The sequence below is a fragment of the Struthio camelus genome, chromosome 4 (assembly GCF_040807025.1).
Source record: "Struthio camelus isolate bStrCam1 chromosome 4, bStrCam1.hap1, whole genome shotgun sequence".
NCBI lineage: Eukaryota > Metazoa > Chordata > Aves > Struthioniformes > Struthionidae > Struthio > Struthio camelus.
In genome coordinates, this window is record NC_090945.1 from 36242138 (window position 1) to 36260359 (window position 18222).

Here is an 18222-nt window from a genome sequence, read left to right on the forward strand (position 1 = left end):
CAAGCAGAGACAGGCATAAATTTCTCATATATGTCTAGGTGACAAAGTGGTTGTTTTGGGGAAAAAGAAAAGCAGCTTGGAATTGTGATTATTTAACTCTTGGAGGGGGATGTTCCACAATTTGAAAAGAAAAATGGACTGTGGAAATTGAACTGATGGAGAATTTTCAGAAGAAAGTTCATGTGACGTCTTTGTATTTTTCATATTGTTCTGAATTTTGTTAACTCCTCAGACTGTGCTGATTCAGCAATTTCTTTCCTTTGGAAGGATTTAGCCAGTATAGCATGCAGTGCTGCAGCGACTGAGAATGAAATTCATTATACGAGTAGCAGCAAGAAGCGACATCAGCTTTCTGCTACTTGGTGATTTTGATTGCACGCAGGCTGCACGCAATCAGTCCCTTCCCTTAAAAATAATGGCGCGGCCAATACAAAGAGTTGCTGATGTGGATTCTTGGGGAAGTGGAGGAAGGGACATGGAGAGAAAGATCTCTGTGTAGCTTTTATCTAAGAAAAACACAGCTCCGAACCCAGCACTCCTATTAGGAGTCCAGCCCCCCACTGACTTCAACAGGAGTTTGCAGCGTGAAAGGAATATGAAAGTGGTCCAGCATTTTGAAACTGGGATACTTTCCATAATACCAGTCCTTCGGGGCCACATTAGTGTGGGAGAGGGTCATCTTCTTCGCACGCTGGGGGTTGTGTGACATCTATTGAAGCAGAATGTTTGGCTCAGTTAACTTTTATGCCAAACACATGGTATTTTATAAAGACGACTCGCCTGTGCAGCCCTCACATCCTCCAGTAGCTATGACAATATGTTCAGTGTTGATATGTTTTAATATAGACAAAATAATACATAATCACTAATAATTTGCATGTAAGTAGCACTTTTTTATGCAGTGATTGGTAGGCATATTGCTGATTTGAACTGACTGGGTTTCCCAAGGCTTTTTTTGAGGTAAGTAAATGAAAGATGACATTTTCCAATTTTGATGGTTAGGCAGTTAAATCTCTCTTTTTCATTTTGAACCCTCAAAATCAATACTCTGATATTCCGACATGCTGAGTCCCTGCAGTTTCAAATACCTACAGTGTTATGTAAGTCAGTGATAGAGAGAAAAAAGTGTGTGGAAAAAAAACCCTCATGCCCATATCCAAGTCATTCGCACGTGTTTCCATCAGGCAGTCGCTGTGTGCCATGCTAGTTATAACGCAAGAGCAGAAAACCTCACAGATCCCACTAGTTTCCCTTCCGATTTGATGCTGTCATCTCAAACCTGCTACAAGGGTCACAAGCATCAAGTTATAAGGCATTTGAATATTTTGTGGAGGAACTTTTCCAGCTTGAGATTTTGGGACGTATCAACAACTTTGGGAATCTTCATTTGCTCTCTGTACCTCAGTGCATCCATAGATACAGCCTTGATGAGCTCTCTAGAGGGAAAATGACATGCGTTGTGGACAAAACCCACCCTGTACTTCTTTATTTTCCTACACTATAGAGGAACGCAAAGCTGGGGGAAGCACAGTCAGAGTCTGTACTATGTAGCAGCATGATGATGCTGATGATGAGCTCTGATGTGGAAATTGCTTTTGCTTTGGATAATGCTGAACCCAAGTCTTGTAGCTTTCCTATTGCTGTCCAAGATTTAGCTCTTGAGCTTGCATTTTACTTAATTTCTAACGGTCATGCCAAGGTGCTTCTGGCCTATAAAACATACAGACAATGACGTATAACTCAGCATCTTCAAAGTATCCTTTACTCGGAAGGATAATTGTTTTTATTATTTTAAATTATGTAATAATGCCAAGACACTGCAGTAATGGATCCCCTAAAACGCACACACTGTAATAATGATTCCCCTTTAATTATGTCTCTCTAGGATGCTTAAACTAATCATCTCTGGAAAGCTTTCCCTGCACCAGATGCAGCTAGCGAATGGTTTTATTGTTATTCCCCACACTACCAGCATCTAGTCCACGAAGCCAGGAAAGCACGTCCAGAGAAGAAGCAAATCAACACTGATCACTGAGGGACTAATCTGCAGCAGAGTGGATAAATCCCCTCTATCTCTCTTAATGTTCTTCGTGGCCCAAGGCATCCTGATGAACCACTGGCCTCCCTCCAGCCTGCTGCAAAAGGAAGTCAGAATCACGCTGAGCTGATTCAGGGGAATAGTCTCATCAATTGCACCCAGATTGCTTAATTTTATTGAAAAGACCAACACCAGTTCCCAGTGCCAAATCCATCTTGCAGAGCTATACATGAGCCGGAGCTGAGTGTCTGATCATGTGTCAAGGACAACAGCAAATCTGTTTCCACCAAAGGCAAGAAACGTTATGTCCATCTACCCTTTCCCACGCTCCATCTGCATTCAGACCAGGATGAGCTACCTCCATTTCAGCTTTAGCCTCTGTGGCAGACCTGATGCCTATGTTAAAAGTTACCTTGGGAAAGATGACCCCTGTAGACCAATCTGCCTCCAAAATTGCAAGCAGATAAGGGCTACAACTTGAGAAAATGTTACCAAATCCTCTGTTCTTAGAGCCTCAGCTGCAGGGGCTGGGCTGTTGCCGAGTGCCCTGGAAATGCAGGAGGGTGCCTCTCCCATGGTAAGTGTGTGAGTGCTGCTCAGAGGTAGCTCTCCATATAACTGCTGAAATGGGCTGCTGCAGAATGGCGCACCCCATCCGCACAGCAAAGGTATATGCCAGCGTTTTGCACAGAAAGAAAGTGTTATGGATAGATGTTATCCCAGGGTGTCTACTTTTTCATTTTGGCCCTTAGCTACTCAGTCATCTAGGCTTGGTTATGTTTGCAGAGCTCAGGACAGGCATCACTATGATATACGTGATTTGTAAATTAGGGATTTCCAGGAGCTGACATGCTAGCAGCCCTTCACCTTTGCATGTGAAACCAAGAAATAGTTTTTCATAACAAGAAAAAATGTTTTTTAAAAAGTGCTGGAGCAGGAACAGCCCTGCAGCTGTTCCTCTCTTCATTTCAACAAATTTATGCCACTTTTTGTGAGACAGTTTTTGATCCTTTTTTTTCCTTGGGTTAGGTCCTGGGTCTTTTGATTTTCGGATTTTAAAGCTTTTTTTTTTTTTTTGCTTTTTTTTCCCCTTTCCTTAGCAGCATGTAAGAAACTGTGTCTAGCTCAAGGATAATCTTGAAAATAAAATATGAATGAATTTTCTGACCTTTATGAGTATATTGGATAGCAGAGAGCCCTATGAACAATGTGATTTGACTAAAAAACTGATATTTTAGTGAATTTGAAAGAGTGCTAGATGCTTATGAATATAATAGCATCTGTAGTCAAACTAGCAAGAATTAAATTATAAGGCCGTCAGTCTTCAAGCTATGAGGCATTGCCAGAAGATTCCACCAGTCCTATCCCACCTACCGCAAACACTACATTATATAGTATCATATAATATAATGATATAACATAACATAACATGATATAATATAATATACACATAGAAACTTATGAGGAGAGGAATTTGGGTAAAGCTTCATTCTTTGTAAGGCGTACCACCATTTGAATCTTGCTTATTGAGAAAATGACATTTATGTTATGAAAGTAAAGATTTCCTACCCTCCTCATGGAAGCACAGGAAAAACTGCATAAACTGGAAACACAAGGGGGCCAGAAACTTTTTAAGTCGTTCTGGCATATGTTAGGGAATACAATTATCCATTCAATGTTGAAATCAGGGGCTCTCCAAAAAAAATCTCATAACTTGCCTCCTGGATGTTAACAGCTGCAACCAAGTTAGGATAGGCACGCACAGAGGAACCTTCATAAAAGAAACATTTGGCTCAGCACACCCCAGACTCTCTAGCCAGTTACTTCCATTATGCCTAAAAGCATAGACACGTTTTCTTCCTCCCATAAGCACGCTGACGTTGTTGAAAACATTTATGTTTAGCCCCATTGCTGATGAAAATTTGCTCTGCCTAGCCGCTGTGGACCAGTAGGTCTGTTCCATAATTAACAGTTTTTACTCTTCCACGCTCAAAAGTAATAAGGGCTAACTGGGGGAAAAAATGCGTTAAATCGGCCTATTATGTTGAGTCTGTTACGACTGGCCTATTACAACTTTACACTTCTGTTTTCCCTGGGACACTCTTTGCTGCAACTTCGAGCTCCGGAGAGCATCGCTGATGGTCTGACACCCAGTGACTGATTTTACCCATCCCAGACAAACAAGGCAGAACACTGCTTTTATTTGCAGCTACCCTCCTCGAAACAATAGCCCATGCATTGTTGTGAGGGACTGCAGCTCGTAGCCGAGCAGAACGGCACAACAGCGAGAGGCCAAAGGGACAGGCTGCTCTCTATAAGTTCATCAGGGTGGTAAACACAAGGGAGGGGGAGAAGCTATTTAAGCTACAGAACAATGTTGGCACAAGAACAAATGGGTCTGAATTGGCCATGAACAAATGTGAGCTGGAAATTAGAAGAATATTTCTAACCCTCAGCACAGGGAGGCTTGGGAACAGCCTTCCCATTGGGGGCAAGAAACCTAACTCGGTTTAAGATGGAACTTGATAAATTTATGAAAATAATTATATGTTGTGGTTGCTGGAGACAGCAGGGGACTGGACACAATGACGCAGGATGCCTTTTCCAGGCCTATGTTCTTCACAGCAAAAACAACAATTACTCTTTTATATGTATGGTTTTCAGGCCTTCTTTTCCAGTCTAGGGCTGCATTTCTATTCATAATGGCGCTGAAGGCATGTAGGTTCAAACATCAACTCAACCTGACAGCCCTCTTGTGCCAGACAGTAGTGCCATTTTGTAAACATGCTGAACTGTGTTCTGGGAATGAAAATCAGCCTGGATTTTTTTGGAAATTATATTATTTGTCTCAATTGGAAACTGACAGAGTCTTAATTTTTATAGTACTCTTACTGATGTAGAAACCGCTATGCAATTTGGCACAACTTGTAGTATCTCATCAAGAAGAGTCTAAGACTGGAAAAATAAGGAAGTTTCAAATCAGGGTGAAGGTGCATTGCCAAAAGTGCTTTGGGAGGCTTACTCAGCTTAGCACACACTATATACCCGAAGCATGCGATAAAAATAGCTCTCCATGCTCATAAATTGCTACATAGCAATGTTAAAGACTTCTATATTAGCTAACTGAAATGCAAGAGCAATGTATGATTTCCGCATAATAAATATAAGACAAGTTCATCATAATGTTTTCACAGTGGGAAATGATGGTGATATCATTCAAATATCTCTACTATTTTGGTTCAGGAAATGCAGTTTATCACATTGTTTTTGTGCTAAGTCATGGGATAGGGACAGCAAAGAGACTTCCTTAATCCTATCAGACTTCCTCCAAATTATGGCTACGGTCAATGTGGTCAAAGTCACATTACCTGAATGTCAGAGATTGCATAAGGTGGGACTCCTATAAACGCTGGAGCTGTTCGGGGGAGACTGCAATTCACAAACAAGCAAGACAGTCTTTCCTTAGAGGAACTTTCAATTATATGTTGGTTATTGTCTGAATAAACTACCTACTTACAATTCAAAAAGTGTCACTTCAGCCTCTTTAGATGAGAGCTGTCCTTCTGCGCTCTCACAGCATTCAACATGCGTAGTCTACTTCAGATCTGTTTTTCACGGTAGGGTAGGTTTCCTGCTTCAGCATTACTCCGGATAAGAATGGTGAAATATTTTCAAGAGCAGAGGTCTCTCTCTTATTTTCTGACTCCCTCTGTGAGTAATGCAGCACAGCAAACCCATGTCACATGTGGTACCTTGTTAGCTGCTTTAGAAATCTGAGACAGTTGCATGTTGTAGTTACCCATCATCCTCTCATTGAGCTGTGTTTAATGTAGTTTGCTTAGTTTGTACTTGTGAACTCTATTTTGGAAAGTCGATAAAAGCTTCATGAAAAAGTTGGAAGATGATGGGTCTTACTTCTCTGTCTGTCAGCTTTGCCATTCATAAATTAGGGATAATGATATTTACCTCCTTTGTAATGTACTTTGAGGTGCAGAAAATGAAAAGCAGCAAATAAAAGAGACTGTGATTAGTTGTTACTTTATGTTTTAAATCAACTGGTTGTTTCAGTGCTGCATTAACTTGAACCTATAAAACTTTATTAAATCTAGAGGGAGGGTAATCATTTTACAAATGCTATCTTCTACAAGTCTACATTCGCTCTTTACACAGATGAATTCCAGATGCTTCTCCAAAAGGGCTGCTTCGTGCTTTATCTCACAGACCACGGTATTCAAACGTCAAGCAAAAACCGTCTCCCTGTATTAAGGGCAAAGTAAGTCAAAATATTTGTTGGATTGTGGCACTCTGGAGCAATTCCAAAGGAAGTGTCCCAAACAGCCAGGCACTCCACCAGAGCGTGGAGCCGTTTCTATCCGGAAGATCAGCCAGAGGCGACAGTGACGATAGCCAGAGAAAGAGCATTACATGTCCCATGTTGGCTTGTACTTTAGAAAATAATTCACCAAAGAATCACCATATTAGGAATACAGAGATTTTACAACAGTTTTACAACTGTAAGTTTCAATACATATACTATTGCAATATAAAGAGTAATTGTGTATCACTAATTTCCATACCAAAGTGCAAAGTACTCTTACGGAGCTCAGAAACAATTACTTAAAAGTTCTGGACAGGAAGGAAAGCTTCCTGATTTGCTCAGTGATGTCGTGTCTCATTTCCTTACTGCAAGGTAAACACTTAGGCCTGTGCATTTCAAAACAATAATTTTTCCATCAAATTGCCTCTTCATTGCTATTATGATATTTATATTTGGTTGGGTTTCTGTCTGCAGACTACCTACAGTTTGTTGCATCCATCAATAAGATACACATAGCCCCAAAAAGTGCCAGATGTTATATGAAGAAAGTAACATTGCTGGTTTCAGTAAAAGGGAAGAGTCTTACTTGCTGGCACTAGTACCTTCATCAGCGTTCGTAGAGTGATGTGGTACGTCCCGACCATTACAAAAACCATACTGCTGCAGTGAGAACATAAGAGTTACCATAGCAGATTGGCTCAGCAGTGCATCAAGCGCAGTATGCACACTCTGGCAGAGGCATAACATTAACCTAGTGATTTAGAAGAAGAAGAGAAGGTTTGATCCTGATCTCATTGGTATCAACGGTAAAATGCCAGGTAACAACTAAACTGTGATTCACTTTGTGAATTGTGCAGTGCCAGAGTGGGATGATAGACGTCATAAAAGCATCCAGCTATTTTTTAAATCGAGCTATAGTATTTAACTCTCTGATCTCCAGCAGCAATAAATTCCTGAGGCAGGAGCAGGAAGTCACCATATTTTGGTTGATATGTTTTGAATTTGAGGTTACCATCAGGTTTCCACATTTATGGTTGAAGGCTTAAAAGTAGAATATGAGGCCATTAAAATCAGCAAAGGGAAATGTGTGAAGAGCTCTTCCTTTACTGCTGGATGCTGACTTTATAATGATATCTATTTTGCACATTTAAAGTAAAAGAATTTCCATACAGCTTGGAATTTTTTTTCCTATCGGAAGGAAGAGCTGAAATCAGTGTGATATACAGAACTATTTGGACAAGCTCTATCAGCTTTGGTAATTTATGACATTAGCAAACAGTCAGCAGCCAGAGGCCTCTTCCTTTAAATCCTGTACTATACCACCTATGACTCACAGAAAGTGCTAAACTGGTCTAACAAGGTAAAGCTGCTATTATATAATTCATTGACTCTTGAATCAAAGCTCCTTTCAGTACTTTTCTTTATTCATCAGCATCCTGTATTTATTAGTAAGAACAGTGCCTGGTGACAGTTCTCAGCTGCAGATTTCTTGAAGGTGATACTTGTTTTGAAAACAACCAGTGAACAGACAAGAGAACAAATGCTTTCCCTGTACTTTGAACTCTGTTCTCCCCCCAAAATTTCACAGTAGCGTGATTTTTATCTGTATATCTGCTAAGCAGAAGCAACATATTATTTAATACAGCTTAACAGTTGTCACTTGGCTGATAATTTGCATTCCTAATGTTTCGACTTGCAGTCATGATCATCGAGCTGGCCCTTCACAATCTTAGGGCACTGATGTGATTTGAAGTATTTAACCTCTTGGATCAAGGGAACTGAAGCTCTGAATTTTAAGTAGGAAAAGGGAGCTTTTCTAAGATTAAGCAGAATGGGGGTGCATGCTACTAAAGTATTTGTATTAAGCTCTATTTTCCCTCTATTACAGAGGTGCACTGGGGATGGTTTTCTCAGCTGGAAGTATTGCAGTGTGTATGTAGCACACATCCCCAGGGAGAGATGCTATGTATGATTTACTCCTCGTTTTGCAGTTAAATTTGCTTGTCACAAATTTAGAATCCAGTTCCAGTCTCAAAGCTGCAAAACAACGGGGCAAATCCACCGACCTGAGCAGGACGAGGTGGGACCAGAACCGAGTCCTTGGCTAGGTGAGTGCTACATCGCACTACATGGTATCCGGTACATCTCAGAGAGCTCCTGTGATAACGTGTCTCCTTCCCAAAGTGAGCCCAGTTTCAGGGTATTGTTGCATTTAAAAATATTTTTATTATTTTAAGGTAAAAAAAAATTATCATTTTAAGCTACACCGGAAACACACATTTACCTACGTGGTGAGGTACCTAAGACGTATTATGTATATTGGCAGTAGATGAAATGTTAGGGTTTTTCTTTTTACACACGTTGCAAATTAGAAAGATATGTGAGCGACTTTCTGATGGAGACCTGCAAATGGTTTTAACCTTGGTGGAACAGTGTCAAGCGGCATTACACCTTATCACCGTGATCCTACAATACAGAGAGAGTCACTTGGCTGTCTCCACAGCACATGTTATGTAAGGCTCTGTTTATCTGCGGTGAATCCCCCCGAGAGCTTTGGGATGTTTCCCCCTCCGCGAAGTGACAGGTCCTGCGCCAGGTGCCGCCGGGGCAGGACACGCTGAGGCATGGGCAGCATCGCGGTGGCTCCCCCCTCCGACTGCAATGCTGAGGAAGGTCATGCTGGAGTCGTACTTCCAGAGAAGAAAACACATATCATAATGACATTAAAGCCGTGTTTGCTTTACAGGTTTATTTGTGTTTTGCCTATTTTAATGCCAAGCTGTGGTGGGCCAGGGCTGCCACAGGGCTGTCAGGTAACAGGAGCAGGCACAGGGCTCTCCGTCTTCACCGGGGAAGCCGCTCGTAGCAGCAGGAAAAATGACCGAATAAATCTTTTGTCACCAGTGGGATTTCCCCATGCAACGAGAGCATTTGAAGGTCACTCTGAGAAACCAGGAGAGCTGCAGGACTCAGCGGTCCTCTGGAGGGAAAGCCCTTTGACGAAGCTTTCTACTCGTGAGCAGTATTTTCCTTAGGAGGCAATTTCTCCAGTCTCCCTTTCCTAGCCTCTAGCTCTTGGCGGGTGTGGAAGTGGTTAGTTCAGTTTTCTAAAGTTGAATGCTACTAATTGTTCCCCCGGTAAAGTAGAGCTACAGGTGCTATCTATCTTTTCTATTTCTGAGTGACTGCTCTACAAGACCCAGAAGGGTTCGATAAAAGTTTCAATAACCTACCTCAGAAAATCGCACTAAAAATATTTATTAAATACTTAGATTACACTTTGTAGCTCATATTATGCTTTAAGGCTTCAAAGAATTTGAGGAACCACTCGCTAGCCTACACATTAGGCCTCCTGGATGTGAAACCCACTGTTATGTAAAGAGCAAAAAGGAGCACAGAAAACAGGGCTGTCTTTCCCCGGGCAAGTCTGTGAAGGGTCTGCCATGCAGCAGCTTACCATGAAGCCCCCGGAAGATTTGCCATCGCTGGGGGAAAGTACATCTTTGACCAGCTTCTGTCAGCTCGAAGTCTAGTTTGCACATAGTGTGCAATTTCATATACACTAATTCTTTCATGCCTGCACCTCTAGCATATTTTACTTGAGCACAAGCTATAGGTAACATGGTTTTTTCCTACTTCACTTTTAAAATATGCCAGCTAGCCCAATCTAAAACTTATCTTCTTATCCCAGTATGGAAAGGAGCAAAAAGTTTCTTCAGTGACTTATTTGAAAACATCCATTAAATTTGTGGAAAAATACATCAGGCTGAGGACTCCTGCTCTGCTCTTGTTCTGCTCAGCCATCTCTTCACTAGACTGGAGTGGATTTAAGACTGAGCATGGACCTCACCTCTCCTCCTGTCTTCACAGCCCCAAAATAGCTATTAACAAACACAAGCAGAGCATTAGCCCTCAATATTCTTTTTCAGAAAAACACCAGTGTCATCTCTGTCACAGGACTTTCACAAATAAAAAGAAACCTTCAAAATGTCTCATTTTTGACAAAGCGATGTGAAGTCACAGCAGAGAGGAAACAATGGTATTTCAGCATCATTTTCACGTAGCTGCTTTTATGAAGTGTAATCCAAAATGCCAGAATGTTTTCTTACGGCATAAACACAGAGTACTCAACAGCGCAAACTTTCTCATGCTCATATATATAATTAAGAGGAGGGCTGAAAGCCGATTTCACAGCCTCTGCTGCAAACAGGTATAGAAGAGACCTCATGCACTGCGCTGGTGGGACAAAGGTCTGCGTTCTCTTGATGGAACCGATCTTGTCAGGGTTTAAAATGATGGATGACAAGCTGCTGGACATGGGAGAAGAATTCAGGATCTCATTCTCTGTCCCTCAAGCCGCTTCCTTTTTGACTGTCTGTAACTTGTTAAAGAAATGGAAAAAATCTATTTTCCTCTCTGTCTTCTCATTCTGAAATCCAATGATGTGGTTTTTCAGAGGAAATGTGCGATGTGTGACTTTCCCTGCTATGCACACCCACAGTCTCAATAATTCTGGTCATATTTTACTGCAAGTAAGGGAAGCTACCTCTATGATTAGTTACACTCACATAGTGTAATGTCTAATTGCTAGTCCCAGTCCTCCTTTGCATCTCTGAGGGCTTGTTTTGCCTCTTAATGCCTCATAAATTTTTTTCTCTGTAAGATTATCAGAGAAAGCAAGAGCTATAGGGAGTAGTCCCAGATAAAGTGACATAATTGCTTTCTCTGCAGACTGAGCTTTAATAGAGCTGCATAGTCACAGATATCTTTTAAAAATTGGTGTAAGAGCTTCCACTGTCAACAAAGGGAGAAGAAAAAATTATTGTCCATGAACTTCAATATCAAAATAAAAGAAGCTAACAATAAAGCTGACACGGAGCCTGTTGGCCTTTCTGATGGATCACCAAGAACTTGCTGAAACACCAAGTGATATGCATTGTATAAAATCTGAAATCATCAAATAGGTGAACAGCAAGTTAAGGTCCTGTAACACTGTGATCAGCAAAAAAAGCTCCATTGACTTAAGTGGAAGGAAAACCTGGCCGTTAAGTAGCAACTTGCCACAGTTATAATATAAAATCTAATAAGGAAATTGCAAGACCCTTCACATTTTATTGCGCCTGTATTGCTTTCTTCTCTCTGTCTCCTTCACTGACCCAAGAATGTAACGATGGAATAATCTCTATTCCTAAAGCAGTCGTAGCTAATGGATTTGATGCAAGTTATCAAATTGGGCCTGATGACATAATTATGAATTATAGCATTTTCTTCTTTGTCCCCCACCTAATCTGTCTCTTCAGTATTCCAGTGAGCCTAAGTCTATTTAACAGAGGTATAAACTCCTCAGCTGGGGATTTGTCTGCAGTTGTCACAGACCAAAAGTGCTCACAGAGTAGACAGAAGTAGTAACAGACAGGAAGAGAAATACTTCCATCTGCATACTTCTTCAGAATAAGTTATTAGGAGAATGTAACATTAGTGACAGAAATAAGTCAACTGAAATATTTTACTTAGTCTAAATGGATTCCTATTTTTCTTCTTGTTAGCTTTTAGTAGCATCTGCAGATTTTTTAAAGCAGACAGTTAGCTACCTGTCTAATTATCTTTTTGGAGTCTCAGAATGGAGAGGAGCTGACAAATGATATGACAAATACAAAGCTCAAAAAAATAACCTTTGAAGACTGCCTCTTATTGTCTGGGCTCAAGAAAAGAGGAGAATCAAGGCCCAGGATGCAGCTAGAACAGGCTGAGAAAAGTTAGTTAAACATTTTTGGTGGCTGACGAGATGTTGAGCCTATAAGTTGCTCTTATAGACTGCTAGGCAGTGTGCAGCAATGCAAAGTTGCTGCCCCTCGCAGGAGCGTGCAAATCTGCTTGCAGTGGGCCTGCAGTTCTATGTCTGCTTCCAGCATCAGTTGCTTAAACTGTGGCTTGCACTTCTCGCTGTAGAAATTGCACCTTTTGGGTGGAAACAATGCAAGTTTAAAACTTTCCTTAGGCCTCACTGGTTTTAAACTGCTTCTTCTCATGACTTTAATTATGCAGCAGTCCAAGACTATGCCCCACGTTTCTTGCAGGCTTAGGCAGGAATCAATGTGTTGTTGTACTGCCTTAGAAGGACATGGAAAACCCTCACATGGCACAGAGGAGAGAAGACTCCAGTACTGCAATGCAGAGAAGAGGCAGAATCCTTATAAGAAGCTCTTGATCTGAAAAGCAAGAGGGACAGAGAAGTACGTACATATTATGCTGTAATGTGTCCCCTATTTCCAGGCCCCAGAACAAAGGAATGCTGCTGCAGCCAAAGGAATATGACCTGCTTGCTGGAGGAGTTATTTTGTACATTACAAAACAACAACACAGGCTCAGATGTTCTCTGTGCTGTTCTGAGAAGGCCGTCTGCAATTCGTAGGAACATACAGGGTTGTAGCAAAGTACATTGATTTTAGTCCTTGCCCTGATAAAATCTCCATGCATCCCGTAGAAATAGCAAGCAACTCCTCTGACGTAGTCTGAAAATCATCTCTGCCAATGTAGACAGTCAGACCATGAACCTCCAAAAGAGAAGAAGACGAAGAAGAAGGAGGAGGAGGAGAAGGAGGAGGAAGAGGAGGAGGAGGAGGAGGAGACCACATCAGAATGATTCCCTCCAAAGAAAAAAAGTGATGTTCAGCGATTTTAAAATTTATTCCTGGATCAGTGTTATCGTTTCTGTTCCTAAGACCTGTAGAAGGCCCACAAAGCTGCTCAGGGAGTGATGCTGCCTTTTTTCTAATTTCACCATAAGTATTCTAATTTTAAATTATTGACTGTTCATCTTTTTAGCTTTCATAATTGCACCATCAGTGGAAGCACAGTGTTTATACCCCAGAGATAAGGCTAAGGTTCCCATCCCAAATGGCGTGATTGTCAAGCTATGACAGTAACAGGAGGTTTCTTGGCTGTAACTTCCACTGCGCTTGGTATTTTTCATTTTGAGAGCTTCCCATTCCCCTTGGGTCAGGTAGGATTTGCTTCTTTCAGTTCAGCTTGTTAGCAAAGTGACCGGCTAAAGCACCAGCCTGCTCCAGTCACCCTTTCAGATGGCAATGGGAGACAACGAGATGGCTTCCCAAATTGATATGAAATTCTGTATACAAAGTAGGCTAAAAATTTTCCAATCCTTTCATCCTTCTCTCCCTTCCTCCCTCCTTATTTTTAACTTGAACATCCCAATGGCATCCAAATGCAATCATGTAAGAAAAGAGTATTTTCAATCCTTCTGAATCAAGATAGCAGTATCACAAGATTTAATACCCTGCAACAGTTAATATTTTACAAAACATTGACAATTTCTGCTACCAGACATAGCTATATTTAAAATAAATAAAAATGGGTTTAAATTTGGAATAAAGGTACCTTAATTCCCATCAACTCAGGGGTTAAGGAAACTGTAGAGGATGATTATGTCTTTGAGAGTCTTACAAATTAGAAAGAGCAGAATATCAAGCAGGAATATCTCAGTCATTTACTAATTAACTCTGTTTTTAGTTGTATTGAGATAGATGAACAGGCAGACAGACACACACCATGTAGACATATATGGCTGCTTATTTTATTATAGTTGTAGTGATGTGGATCCTCAGGTGGGAGGGTAGATCAGTCTCAAGGTAGCTGTGTTATTAAATTCACATATGGAGCCTAGCTATACTTTTACTGAGAGCAACTGCACACTGAGTGCTACTTCTGCTCCTCTGGTACTGCTAAATCTACAGGTAGACAAGCTGTCTTGTGAACCTTGCACTCGCCTCACGTAGACAGTTGTGCTGAAGGATCCCATTTGCCACTGCTTTGCCTTGGGTTGTAATGTCCCTCCTCACCAGAAAGAACAAAGAAGGTTGATGAAAATGAATCAAATGGTATTTCATAGCCATTTTCACTGCCTTTACCACACATACACATGAGGCTGTTCAAGACAGAGCACAGCAGAATAAGGTCTTTTACATTAGCTAGATAATTAGCTAGAAACTAAATATGGAGTAATTAATCAATCCACCTGCAAATCTAATAATTGCCTGACAGAAAGAGGAAAGCAAATAGCGTCCTGCCTCTGACACTATCCCCTGTCCCCCCACCTACATAAAGTGCTCCTATAGACATGTTCGAGAAATAGTGCAAAAATGCCAGGAAGAGTTGGCCCTTTGCAAACATCCTGCATCCCTGTTTACAAAATCGCTTTAGAGAAGTCAGGAGAGTCTCCATTTAACATAGTCTTGTCAAAAATAATTTAATAGTAAGAACTCTTCGTAATTACTTGTCATGTTACAATTGGACTTTGATCTTGGGAATAAATCAGGTGCAGAGGATGCTAAATTCATGCACCAAGTAGTGTATTTCCACACTGATTATAATCCGATTGTTAATATGAATTTTCCGTTTGATTATCAGGAACGGACTATCTGGGACTATTTTTTGTCACTGTTTATCCTGCTTCTCAGATGTTCCCATTTTCCTTCATTTAATCCTGCCATTTCACCTTATCCTATACTTGTACAGCCACTGAGATAATCATTTACGCACATGATCGTTTATCCTTGCAGTCACACTGGATCAGTATGCTCTTTTACTCACGCTCAGCCATACTGAATCCGTCACTCGGTCATCTCACATCACATCCAGGTGGGCAGCCAGGCATTTCTACTTCCAGGCCTGCTCCCACTCATATTTCCTGACCCATTTGCCTGCGCTCACTCAATACCGCTAACCATTAAGCAGCGACATTAACTCAAGAGGAGTTTGATTCATAGAATTGCTTCACCGAACTCTAATTTGGAGTTACATTTCTCAGACATTCATAAACTATGAGTTGTTTTATTTTTATGTCTTTGGAGGAAACAAAAGAAAAGAGTCTTCTGGATGCCTCCTGTTCTTGTAACTTGGGCATGTTAATGTTCCTCCTGAGACCACAGGATTTGTCTTTTAGTAGCTGTATCTAGGTCTGTGTTTGTATCCTAGTCAGCACAACAAGCACCTAACTGATTGCAACTCTCAGGGTGGGGATGTAATAAATATATACGCATATACATATGCATATGTACATACATAGAATTAATAGCATCTAAATAAGAAGTCTTGTTCCTCTCTTTTGTTCCTCTTAGGAAGACAACCACGTAGAGAGAGGTAATACACGTTACTTGGCCAGCTGATACAGCTGGAAAAAGCTGACACTTTCTGAGCCACTCAAGCCCTTTCTCTGTCTTAATAGTGCTTGGACCTTCTGTCAAGTCACTTCCTCCTGCACTTTTCTCTATAAATTTCTCTGTAGTCATATGTGGATTTATACCAGCAAGACATGGTTATTCGTGCAGCTAGCTACTGTCATGGAGAGACCAGTGGATGTGTAGTTTTGTGAAACATGCAGAGATTCAGGGCAGATGACCGTTATCCGTTTCTCTTCCTTGTGCAAACAGGGTCTGTGTTTTATGAGTGATCCCATGGAGAATATTTTCAGAACAGGAATTAATTCATGAGTTCACTGCTCTGCTCTAGCAGTAGCAGCTACGCTAGGAGCCCAGCAACTGTCCTCTCTGCTGAGCTTTATCACAGTGTGTCCTCAGTGGTGCTAATGAGTGCACATTTCTCTTTTAAACAGGAGCTCTATCCTGTATTGCAAATCAACGGAAAATATAAAGCTTTGATTATGGATAACATAGATAGCATCGTATTAGTAGAAGCAGCTGCTGATACCAGGCAACGGATGGCGTGGGGGAGCTACTGCCATTTTTCTCTGCCCTTGTACTTTGTTCATCTGTCTTGTCCTGGTAAATGCTGTGATCACATCCATTTGCTGTCTCTTGGCAACCTTCATTTCTCTTCCATATCCACGGCTGGTAGTCGGTGACTTAATTTTGACCACTGCATGTCCTGTTTTTGAGCTAGCTGTCCTACTCAGTAGCAATTACTTCTCCATGTATCACTGATGAATAATTTCCTAGATGGATGTTTGTTATAAACCCATTCATTGATCTTCCTGACTTGCCCTGAAATATTTAACACCTTATATATTTCTCTGTGCTAAAAAAAACATTCTGTAGAGACCTTTATTTCTGATCCATATGTCATTGTTAGCAGGATGCATTTTTTAAATACTTGAAGAGAGAGATGAGCTGGTTCTTCAGAAAGTTATAGAATTTATGAGACACTACAACCTCGTCCTGCTCTTTGATTTCCTTCTCTCGGGACCCGCACTCTGCTCTGACATTAGCTGCTCTGAATACCTCTGTTTTTTCTGGAGTCTCTCCTTCTGTAGAAAGGAGCGTTTCTGATAAGATGCGTCTATGTTCTTTGCGTTTACTTCATGCTCAAACTTCACCCTCTAATTTTCTTGCAGGCCTTTCCTTACCATGGTCACAAATTCCCCAGCGTTATCTCCTCTCATGTAAACACAGTGGGATCTGTAAATCTCACAGGCTAGACCATTGTCAGGCTTATTCCATTCATGGAAAGCTTCTTTCGGGCAGGCTGTAAACAATGCAGGCAGCATTAATACTTCTCACAAGCCCACATTTCTGCTTACACTATCTTGAATGTTCTTGCCTTCCTTTGCTGTCATTATTGCGACAATTGACGTTTGGTGTTGTGCCAGGAACTTTCTAACCTCAAATCAAGCTACCTCAAATGTGAATTTTATGAGCGCAAAGTCAGGGAATCTCATCCAGTATACAGACTTAAAAGTAGCAGTTAAATAGTACATTATTGGCCAATGTGGCTAGAACCGACCCTGTTCCCTCAATTAAATACAAGAGGCAAATTGCCAGGACTCTTCCTATATTTTGCCACCACTCGTGGTAGCAAGGTCAGTTGTGGGAACCTTTTGTGCAGCTGGTCTCCTGAGAGGAGTGGAAAGGGGAAGGACGAATGAAGGATCAGCTTCTCCTCTTTTCTTCTCCTGTTTATTCTGCAGAAGCCAAACTCTCTCTGCACCCTAATTTAAAAAATTGTGATTCTCCACATTCTACAACAGCTTTGGGTACAATGGTAAAAAAGTCTCTCTCATGTGAGGTCCTGTGCAGCATTGCAATATAGATTATTATGACCGGGGATAGTAATAACAGTGATTATGGTTGTGACTAATATACCCCATAATCAACGTAATGATTATGCTGAGAGAGATGTTCAGATCAGTAAGACCACCTTGATGGTGATGAACAGTTAACAGCAAGATCTACTCAACTCTAAAATCACGCACTGAATATCCAGGACAGAATCCGAAATACCTCACTGTTAAACTGTGATTGGTTTGGGCGAAGAGCAAAAGCTGGCCTCCTCTGTGCTATTTTTTTATTCTTTCTCTGGAGTTATTAAAGTTTAGATTGTATGCTGTTCAAGGCAGGGACCTGCTATTCTTGTTTGCTCTGTAAAATGCCAAGCACACTCCTGGGTGCCGTAATAAATAATAAAAACCAGTCCTAAAAGCAGAGCAATAGAACTGCTTTCAAACAAGGACTTTTATTGTTTGCATAGCACAGACTTCCATATGTTTCTCAAAGTTTTGCTTGTGAATTATGTCGCCTTCAATAATTACATTGCAGGAAAAGGAAACAATATTTAGCTGACTACTGTGCAAATGTAAGCTAACCTGTAATAAATGCAGTCTTTCTCCTACATGCATTTTTTTTACAGCATCTTTCTTACCGGTTTATATGCAGCTGCTGTGCTAGGCTTCTTCTATCCTGAGGTAAATTACCATTGAATAATTGCAGTGCGGGGTCAAAAATCAATTAAATGGAAATTACAGTTATTTGTTTAAAAAGTTCAAGTAATATTTTACATTGGAAGTCTCTTGGGTGACAGGTCACACGGGTTAATCAGCAACCAGTTTTTTCTC

At 40.9% G+C, this 18222-nt stretch overlaps 1 protein-coding gene across 1 annotated transcript in view; it reads right to left on the reverse strand.

Moving 5' to 3' along the window:
* Nucleotides 1-12721: 12721 nt before the first annotated feature.
* IQCM (IQ motif containing M) overlaps nt 12722-18222 on the reverse strand; it is a 211904-nt gene continuing 206403 nt past the window's right edge. Inside the window, exons 10-11 of the mRNA XM_068941046.1 lie at nt 16738-16856; nt 12722-13003 (exon numbers count right to left, since the gene is read on the reverse strand). Coding sequence (XP_068797147.1) covers nt 12722-13003; nt 16738-16856 — 401 coding nt within the window. The remainder of the gene's footprint in view (nt 13004-16737; nt 16857-18222) is intronic.